The sequence below is a fragment of the Mandrillus leucophaeus genome, unplaced genomic scaffold (assembly GCF_000951045.1).
Source record: "Mandrillus leucophaeus isolate KB7577 unplaced genomic scaffold, Mleu.le_1.0 Scaffold69, whole genome shotgun sequence".
Classification (NCBI taxonomy): Eukaryota; Metazoa; Chordata; class Mammalia; order Primates; family Cercopithecidae; genus Mandrillus; species Mandrillus leucophaeus.
In genome coordinates, this window is record NW_012107474.1 from 2,189,419 (window position 1) to 2,199,880 (window position 10,462).

Genomic DNA, 10,462 nt, shown 5'->3' on the forward strand with positions numbered 1-10,462 from the left:
GAGACGCAGTCTCACTCTGTCATCCAGGCTGGAATCCAATGGCACGATCTCGCTCACTGCAAGCTCCGCCTCCTGGGTTCCCACCATTCTCCTGCCTCAGCCTCCCGAGTAGCTGGGACTACAGGTGCCCGCCACCATGCCTGGCTAATTTTTTGTATTTTTAGTAGAGATGGGGCTTCATCATGTTAGCCGGGATGGTCTTGGTCACCCAACCTTGTGATCCGCCCGCCTCGGCCTCCCAAAGTGCTGGGATTACAGGCGTGAACCACTGTGCCTGGACTTTTTTTTGTATTTTTTGTAGAGACAGGGTCTCATCTTGTTGCCCAGGCTGGTCTCAAACTCGTAAGCTCAAGTGATCCACCTACCTCGGCCTCCCAGAGTGCTGGGATTACGGCGTGAGCCACTGCACCTGGCCTTAAAGAGTATTTTTATCATCCGCCTATCATCTGTGTGTCTTTGTCCTTCTCTCCCTTCCTTCAGATTTAGATTGCCAGTGAGATTGAGACTCTTCACATGTTTGTACCATTCCAGTTTTTCCTTTGAGTCACCCGTCTGTGTCTTGTGCCCACTTTCCTGTTGGGCTGCATTTTTCTTAGTGATGTGCTGTAGTTGTGTGTTCTGGATACTAATCCATTGCCTCTTTTGTTTCTGTGGTCTGTACAAGGTCCATATTTATGGGCCAGCTAAAGTCCCCCCTTCAACTTCCAAGGGGAAGCTGTGTGTGAGGGCTGGGTCACTTCTAGCCTCTCTGGTTCCAGTCCCTAGGGCTTTGTGCCTTTGGGTCCTGCTGAGCTCTTGTTGATTTCAGTGGGAAATGGGGAGAATTGCCTTCTGAGCCATTCACTGACTTTCTTGGCAGTCTTCCATTTGGCCACTGAGCAAAGCCGCGTGTTTAGCCTCTATCCTGACTCGGGATCTCAGCATGCACCAGCCTGAGAGAGGCCTTCCCGCTGGGATCTTTGGCTGCCTTCCAACATGCTCATGGCTTGTTCCCTCTCACTCTCATCTCCAAGGCACTGTTCTCTCCTCTTTTCACCTCCCCCACTTCACTAACGCCCACCCTTGAGTCCTCTGGAGCCCCAGGACCTCCTTTCTCCTGCTATAAATGAGCCTCTTTTCTTCCTGGCCGCCCGCTGCCTTCAGTATAGCTTCTCGCTCTCTGGAGAACTACACTTTCACTGCCACTTTTGTGATCGAAGGTCACTAATTTTCAGCAGTTAGTACCTTAGACCCAGAGATGGGGTTATTTTTTTCCTAGTTGCTCATTTAAAAAAAAAATTTTAATTTTAAATTCACGGGGTACATGTGTAGGTTTGTTACAAGAGTATATCGCATGATGCCGAGGTTTGGACTTCTATTGAATCTGTCACTCAGATAGTAAACATAGTACCCAATAGGAGGTTTTTCAGTCCTTGTTCCTCTCCCTCCCTCTCTCCTTTTGGAGTCTTCAGTGTCTCTTGTTCCCATCTTTATGTCCATGTATACCAAGGGTTTAGCTCCCACTTACAAGTGAGAACATGCAATATTTGGTTTTCTACTTCTGGATTAATTCATTTAGAATAAATGTTGCTGCAAAGGACATGGTGTTGTTCTTTTTTTTTCTGCCTGTGTAGTATTCCATGACTTATATGTACCACATTTTCTTTATCCAGTCCACTATTGATGGACACCTCAGTTGATTGTATGCCTTTGCTATTTTTGTTTTCTTTAGTTTTGTTTTTGAGACAGGGTCTGGGTGTTCCATCCACACTGGAATGCAGTGGTGCTGTCTTATCTCACTGCAGTCTGAAACTCCTGGGCTCAAGCAGTCCTTCTGCCTCAGCCTCCCAAGTACCTGGGTACCTGGGATTACAGGCATGTGACATAACACCTGGCTAATTTAAATTTTTTTTTTTTTGCAAGTGATAGCGGTCTCACTTTCTTGCCCAGGCTAGTCTTGAACTCCTGGACTCAAGTGATCGTTTCACCCCAGCCTCCCAAAGTGCTGGGGTTTCAGGCATGAATCACCACTTATCTTTGCTATTGTGAGCAGTGTTGTGATAAACGTATAAGGGCAGGTGTCTTTTTGGTGGAACAATTTTATTTTCCTTTGGCTATTTACCAAGTAACGGGATTGCTGGGTTGAATGCTAGGTCTATTTTTAGTTCTTTGAGAAATCTCCAAACTGCTTTCCATAGGTGCTGAATTAATTTACATTCCCACCAACAGTGTATAAGAGTTCCTTTTTTTCCATAGTTTTGCCAACATGTTGTTTTTTGACTTTCTAATAAGAGCCTTTCTGATTGGTGTGAGATGGTATCTCATTGTGGTTTTGATTTGCATTTCCCTGATGACTAGTGATGTTGGGCATTTGTTCTTTTTTTGTTGGCTGCTTATATGTCTTCTTTTAAGAAGTGTCTGTTCTTGCTCTTTGCCCGCTTTTTAATGAGGTTATGTGTTTTTTTCTTGTTGATTTGTTTAACTTAACTTCCCTATAGATTCTGGATATTAGACTTTTGTTGGATCCATAGTTTGTGAATATTTTCTCCCATTCTGTAGGTTGTCTGTTTACTCTGTTGATAGTTTCTTTTGCTATGGAGAAGTTCTTTAGTTTAATTAGGTCCCAACTGTCAATTTTTGGTTTTGTTGCAATTGCTTTTGAGGACTTAGTCAAATTCTTTGCCTAGCCCGATGTCCAGAAGACTATTTCCTAGATTTTGTTCTAGTACTTTTATAGTTTGAGGTCTTACATTTAAGTTCTTAATCCATCTTGAGTTAATTTTTATCTGTGGTTAGAGGTAGGGGTCCAGTTTCATTTGTATGCATATGGTTAGCCATTTTTCCCAGCACCATTTATTGAACAGGGAGTCCTTTCTTCATTGCTTATTTTTGTCAATTTTGTCAAAGATCAATTGGCTGTAGGTGTGCAGCTTTAATTTCTGGGTTCTGTATTCTGTTTCATTGGTCTATGTGTTTATTTTTGTACCAATGTCATGCTGTTTTAGTTAGTGTAGCCTGGTAGTATAGTTTGAAGATGGGCAATGTGATGGCTCTGGCTTTGTTCTTTTTTCTTAGGGTTGCTTTGGCTATTTGGGCTCTTTTTTGGTTCTATAAGAATTTTAGAAGAGTTTATTCTAATTCTATGAAAAATGATGTTGGCAATTGAATAGCAATAGCATTGAATCTGTGGATTGCTTTGGGCAGTATGGACATTTTCATGATATTCATTCTTCCAGTCTATGAACATGGAATGTTTTTCCAGTTGTGCCATCTATGATACTTCTTTCAGCAGTGTTTCGTAGTTCTTCTTGAAGTGCTCTTTCACCTCCTTGGTTAGATGTATTCCTAGGTTATTTTTTTGTGTGTGGCTGTTGTAAATAGGATTGTGTTCTTGAGGATTGGCTCTCAGCTTGAACCTTTTTTTTTTTGAGACAGGATCTCACTCTTTTACCCAGGCTATGGTGCAGTAGCATGACCACGACTCCCTGCAGCCTCGACCTCCTGATCTCAAGCGATTCTCCTGCCTGAGCATCCTGAGTAGCTGGGACTACAGGTGTGTGCCATCACACCTGACTGATTTCTGTATTTTTTTGTAGAGACAGGGTTTCGCCATGTTGTGCAGGGTGGTCTCGAACTCCTGAACTCAAGTGATCTGCCTTCCTTGGCTCTTCCAAAAGTGCTGGGACTATGAATGCGAGCCACCACACCTGGCCTTCAGTTCTGTGTTGAATAGGTGCGGTAAGAGTGGATATCTCTGTCTTATTCCAGTTCTTAGGGGAAGTGTTTCTTCTAGCTGCCCATTTTTATTTTTAATGAAATGTCCCAGAATGCTCTTTAAAAGGCTCTTTCTCTTCCAATCTCATACAAAAATTTTTCCTCCTTGAAAATTCAAGCAACCAGTTGGCTCTCTTCACATCCAGCCTTTCTCATCACTGCACTTTTCTGACCACCCAGGCATTTCCCTTGTTCACTGACTACTGGCTTGTTGGTGTCCCCCTCCCCATTTCCTGCTATCTTGAATGACTTGAACATGTTTAGGGGTGATTCATTCAACAATCTAATTTCAAGGTCACATGCCTTTCTCAGCTGCCAAGATTTGCTGTGCCCTTCACTGTGGCAATAGTCTGCCTTGGGCCAGACCCTGCACATGGTCATCAGGTGGACTGTCTGGTAAACACTGCTCTAGCACTCAGGCAGTACCTCCTCTCCTCCCTGCCTCCTTTTCCTACCATTGTTCCCTCTAAACTGCAAGACCTCCTGCTCCTCCTCCTTCCTCCTGCTGACACCATTGCCTCCATGGCCTCCCCTCCCACTAGTTCACCCAGCCCCAGTGTCCATTACATTTCCTAATGCTTTCAACCTTGGACCAGCCCAGCCATCCTCCTTCTCTGTTCCTACGGCTGGGGCTGCTTAGTGAGGTTTGGGAAGAAGCTTTCCTGTGTGCACGGACTCTTGTCATTTCTCCTGGTTTCCAGCACCTTGGGATCCTCCTCTATGTCCTTACTTATCTCCCACTCATTTCCATACTGGTGGAGGCAGACCTCGGGTGTGACCCTCACGGCCTCCCTGCTCTGCTCTTCCTCTGCAGGTGGGTGTCCCAGCAGGCGGCTTTACTTCCTGCTGTACAGAGTCAAGGGTATGAGTGTGGCCACCTCAGCTTGGCCCTCCCTTGTTTATTGCACTCACCTTTGCTTTTTCCTTTTACATGTCAGAGGCACATATGGCCTGGATGTGTGTGTGTATGGTGTGGGTGTGGATGTGTGGATGTGGGGGGGGTTGGGGGGTTGGGATGTATTTTGTGTGTGGTGTATGTGTATGTGGGTGTTTTTTGGGGTGTCTGGTGTGTATGGTGTGTATGTGTTTGGGGCATGTTTATGGTGTGAGTGTGAGGGAATGTGTGTGGTGTGTGTGTGTATATGGTAGGGGAGGTGGGTGTCATGTGATGTGTGTGACTGTGGTGTGTCTGTATATGTGGGACTATGGGGGATTGGGATGTGTGTATTTTGTGTGTGTGGGGAGATGTGGGTGTGGTGTGCTTGGTGTGTGTGGCTGTATGAGGGGGATGTGTGTGTGTGGTATGTGTATGTTGGGGGATATTTGTGGTATGTATATATATGTGGAGGGTATGGGGTATGTGTGTGTGTGGAAGGTGTGTGGGGGGATATGTGTGGGCGTGTGTGGTGTGTGTGTGGTGTGTGTGTGGGTGTGGCGTGTGGGGGTGTGTGGGCTGCATATGTGGGGGTGTGTGTGTGTTGGAGTGTGTGTGGGGTGTGTGTGGTGTGTGTGTTAGGTGGGTGATGTGTGTTTGTGGGCTCTGTCAAGGCTGGAGCAGTTGGTGCAGTCAGCTGGTGTGTTGTGTATGGTGTGTGGGGTGTGGTGTGTGTGGTGTGTGTGTGATCTGTGGTGTGTGATGTGTGGTGTGTGTGTGGTGTGTGATGTGGGTGTGTGGTGTGTGATGTGGGTGTGTGGGCTCTGTCAGCCAAGGCTGGGGCAGTTAGTGCAGTCAGCTGGTGTGTGTGTGGTGTATGTGGTCTGTGGTATGTGGGGTGTGTGTGTGTGGTGTGTGTGATGTGTGTGTGGTGTGTGTGTGGTGTGTGTGTGGTGTCTGGTGTGTGTGTGGTGTGTGATGTGTAGTGTGTGGTGTATGGTGTGTGGTGTGTGTGGCGTGTGTGTGATATGTGTGGTGTGATGTGTGTGGTGTGCGATGTGTGTATGGTGTGTGGTGTGTGTGTGGTGTGCACAGTGTGCAAGTGGTCTGCGTATGGTGTGTGTGTGGTGTGAGAGATGTGCGTGTGGTGTGTGTGGTGTGTGTGCAGTGTGTGTGGTGTGTGTATGGTGTGGGGTGTGGTATGTGTGTGGTGCAGTGTGTGGTGTGTGTGTGGTGTATGATTGTGTGTGTGTGGTGTATGATGTGTGTGTTGTGTGTGTGGTATGTGTGGTGTGTTTATGGTGGTCTGTGTGGTGTGTGGTGTATGATTGTGTGTGGTGTGGTGTGTGTGTGGTGTGTACGTATGGTGCACGTGCTGTGTGGTGTGTATGTGGTGGGTGTGTTGTGTGTGTGGTGTGTGATGTGAGTGGTGTGTGGTGTGACCGGTGTGTGACTGGTGTGTGTGGCATGGTGTGTGTGATGTGTGCGACAGGTGTGTGTAACGTGTGTGTGGTGTGGCGTGTGTGATGTGTGTGATGGGTGTGTGTGACTGGTGTGTGTGGTGTGGTGTGGAGTGTGTGCTGTGGGATGTGTGTGTGCAATCTTCCTGCCTCTGTATTGAGCCTTCCTCTGGGATGTGCCCTGTTGCCTGTCACCTCTTGCTCCAGTATTTCTAGCACTCCTGCTCCACTGGCTCCTGTTCAGCCTTTTGTCTCCCAGGCCATGGCTGCCCTTTCAAACCACTAGCCACCCTGGGTTTACCATGACATGTTGCATTTTCCCAGAATGCAGAGCTGGCTCATGGTGTATTCCTTCTGCTTCCACCTGAAATCCCTGTGGGCCCTGTAGGTCAGTGGTGGATCAGACTCGATTCTGCCATTGGGCCACATGTCCATCTCTTTTGTGGCAAACACTCATAGGGTTGTACATGGGACATTGTTGCGACTCGGCCTCTGTGAGTTCTTTCAGTGGCATAGCCTCCCCAGCCATATGGTTTCAGGCTGTTGCTAGTTCATCTACCTTTTTAATGAAGACCCTGTTTGTTACTCTCCAAATCTAGGAACTTCCAGCATATGGTGGCCAGACACACCAGCTGACCTTGGAGACCCCTCAAGGTGGTTGATGCTGCTAGCAGGCTGGCTGGATTCTGTTTACTGTAGTGGTTGTAGCTTTTCAATCTTGACAGCCATACCTCACGGGTAATTTTCCCCATTCCCGTCAACCTCTCAGGTGTCTGCTGGAAATGGCCACTTGACAGAACTGTGTGCAGGGTGAGCTGTGTCAGCCAAGGCTGGGGCAGTTCAGTGCAGTCAGCTGGTGGCATGCCCCCGGCAGGGTCCTGTCTGTTTCTTCTCTGTGTATTTCTCCTTAGTCATTCAGCCATGGGATGACACATGTCAGGAGCGTCCCGCATCGTCACTGCCTCAGTCCATTTCCTTCCCCTCTGGCCACTGGTCACCCAGGCTTGTGCTCCCAGGGCCTGGTGTGGGCAGGATTTGTGCTGTGCCTGGACCTTGGATTGCGGGGGACCCTGAGTGCTGTCCTGGCACTGAGCTGCATGTGGAGGGCCCAAAGTCTCCTTTCTGTGGCTGTTTCTCCACTGCTGCCACGTGACACTGGCGTTTCCATTCGCCTTGACACTTGGTAACACTTAGGCAACTGCAATTACTATTTTTTATATTAGATTTGTGGATTTCTCCAGCCTTTAAAGTTTCCCTCCCTTTTTTTGTACTTCTTATGGAGGCCAGGTTATTTTTTTTCCTCACTGCCCATGCTGCCTATGATTTTACCAGTCCTTGTTGAGTAGGCCATGAAAGGCCTTTTCACATCTTTGCTAGTGGCTCCTCAGGTCGGACCTGCTGGAGGTGTTATTGAAGGGGATGGTGGAAGGCCCAGAGTTTAAGGTGTTTCTTCACCTGGAGTGAGGAGAGAGGCCTCCAGGGCGGGAGCTACCCACATTCCTAAATGGTCACTTGGTTCTCAGGATGACGCTCTCCCTGGATTTGCAGTTGGGGTGCAGTGTCTATGACGAGACCACCTCTACTTTTACCAAGCCGAGGTAACTGACATAGTGGATTTCACTGTCAGGGGCCGGGGAGTATTTGGCCTGTGTGGGACAACAGTGGCTCAGCAAGGTTGTCTCATCCAGGCACAGGGTGGAGGGTTACAGAAATGCCTCTTGGAGTTTGGGCTCTATACGGTTCCTGTTTCTTGAAGTTACTATTGGTTTATCCTCGCCCAGCATCTTCCCCAGGTGTCACCAGTAGGATGTCATCAGTGAGAGTATGGCTTGTGAGAAGTTTCTGGGTTCTTTGTGCAGTTGACTTCAGAAGCAGCTGTGAGCTCTGCAGGAAAAGCAGCTCACCTCTGTGGGCAAATCAGGGTGATGGTATTGTCCCACCTCTCTGTGGAGTAGATGTGTGGCTGCATCTGCAGGGCGGAGCCACCCACAAGCTCCTGTTTTCCAAAGAATTCGTCTGGAATAGTCACAGTGCAGATTGTATTTTTCAAAGATGCTTCCAGAAGTGTTTCCACAAAATGTCTTAAGACAACAGCAGCCTTTTAGAACTAAGTGTGGAGAGGAAGCTGTAAAGCTTGTACCACACTTTGTTCACTGGTTGCTTTGTCTGTCTGTCTCCCATTTCCTGTAAACTTCTGGAGAGTGTCGAGTCCAGGACAGAGAAAATGCTCAGTAAATGTTACATGATGAGTGAGAGCAAATTGCCACTTTCTGGGTGTGGTTCTCCCTTGTTTGTTATTAAAAGTTCTACAGAATGTTACTGTGCATTTTGGTGGCCCAGTCCCTTTTTCACATATGTATTGGCTGAAAAGAAATCTTCAAACATGATGGAGTTTCTAAACAGTTTCCAGTCAAAGCTTTAGTAATTCTAGATAGGAAAGTTATCATCAGGAATCTTGTAAGATAATTGTAAGACACTGCATTACCGTTAATTGTTCTGATGAAGGAAGTATGTTTTCAAGACAAACTCTATCTAGATAATGTTCAAATTCCCAAGTTTAGAGTCCTCATCATTTCCAGATATTAACAAAAGTCAATATCTGGAAGTCATATGGGGCCTGTGAACTAATGTGTATTATTTCCAGGTGGTACAGCTTTCAGCTGCAGTGTGCTTACCCGTCACTGAATTCGTCTCTGTTGAGTTATAAATTGGTAGATGGTACTGTGAACATCAGCTCTTCTGAAAGGCATTTTTGGGTTTTACCCTTTCTAGTTTGGTCATTCTGTGTACATTAAAAAAAACTCGTATAACTAAGTCATTTGCTTATTTGGCCTTTTCAATAAGGAAAAGGCAAATAACCAAATACACAAATAGGCAAAAGAGAAAATCAGGCAATTTACAGAATAAAACACGCAGCAGCTTCATAAACACGAGAAAGATTCTTGCTCTCCATAGTAATCAGGGGAAAGCAAATTATAACCCATAAGATGTCTTTTCAGTGCCTCTCATTGAAAAAAATCGCAGTCTGATGATTACAAGCTTCCGACTGGACGTGAAGCTACAGTGAAGCTTACACCTGTCCATGTGCTGCTGGAGGGTATGTGGAGCCAGCTGGCCTGCGTCTGTGGAGGCTATGTCTGCACATGCCGAGGACAGAGTCCCCGTCTGCATGTGTACTTCAGAGAACGTTTTCCATAGGACACCGGGATGCTTGTACAGAAAATGTTATAGCAGTGGTGTTTATAATAGCACAAACTAGGAAGTTACCTAAATGTCCAGAAGTTGGAGAATAGATAAATAAATTGTAATTAGTTAAAAAGGTGGCATATATCAGTGGAAATAGGTTGGAGCTATAGAAATCAACATAAATGGATCTCGCCATGGTGTGGAAGGTTGCCTGCAGTATGCTGCTGTTGATGCAGACATACAAAGAAAAATGATTCTGCACCTAAAGTATTAGCACTGCATGGCTAGTTTAAATATCAGACGTAGCTGTGGTTACACCTCCCTGAAGCACACCTTTGGGTAGCGTTCACAAAGGGAATTCAACTCTGGTTATAGGGTTTCTTTCTTAACCAGGGGGGGTGAGTATTGTATTATTCTTTATCTCCTTTTGTATGTCTTCATTGTAACATAATATATACAAATTAACATACAGACATTTGAGGATGACATGGTAGAGACCACAGGTTTTTAGGTTCTAACTTGACTGAGGAAAGAGTCACAGAATCTAAGTCTGTTAGGTCATTAGTTACTGTATTCGGTCTAATGAAAAATTGGTAGGCCTCTTAAGTGTCTGTCAAGAATAATTTGGTCTAAAAATGTAGTATTGCTCTGCCAGTTGCTTTCTCAAATTACGTGCAGTCTTTTGTAGGAATTTTATTACTTATTGTACTGTAGAATTACTTTATGGTGCTAATTTGGCTCTCTTAGGTTTTGGTCAGTTTAGCATGACTGACTGGCTTGTTTCCGGGCAGTGAACTTCACAGATACTACTTTTTCTTGCTTATTTTTATTGCTAGTTTGTTTTGAAGTACTGGGTGTGTTTATTCTGTTACTCGTAGGTTACAAGTTATATTTTCTTTCAAGATGAAGAATAAGGTGGTCATGTTGTCACTTTTACCTTTAGTGACTCAGTTGTGTTGGCCTATGGAGGAGTGCTGTCTTGCTTTTCACACTTTGAGCTTGTTCAGCCCTGAGACCTTGTGTATTTAGGTAAAGAGAATTTGCTTTTTATTGAAGATGAGTTACTCGTGTTGCTTATGTAGCATTTCGAGTTCACCAGTACTTTTATTTTAGCCATCTTTTCAGTTCTTTTAAATGTCAGATGGATCTGAGATGATCAAGACTGCAGAGACTGGGAAGTTGCTCTTTT

General features: G+C 45.7%; 1 protein-coding gene across 1 annotated transcript in view; it reads left to right on the forward strand.

Moving 5' to 3' along the window:
* The window catches only part of HSF2BP (heat shock transcription factor 2 binding protein), a 154,362-nt gene that overhangs the window by 65,809 nt on the left and 78,091 nt on the right, over positions 1-10,462 (forward strand). Inside the window, exons 5-6 of the mRNA XM_012002606.1 lie at positions 4,568-4,615; positions 7,120-7,270. Of these exons, the coding sequence (XP_011857996.1) occupies positions 4,568-4,615; positions 7,120-7,270 (199 nt within the window). The remainder of the gene's footprint in view (positions 1-4,567; positions 4,616-7,119; positions 7,271-10,462) is intronic.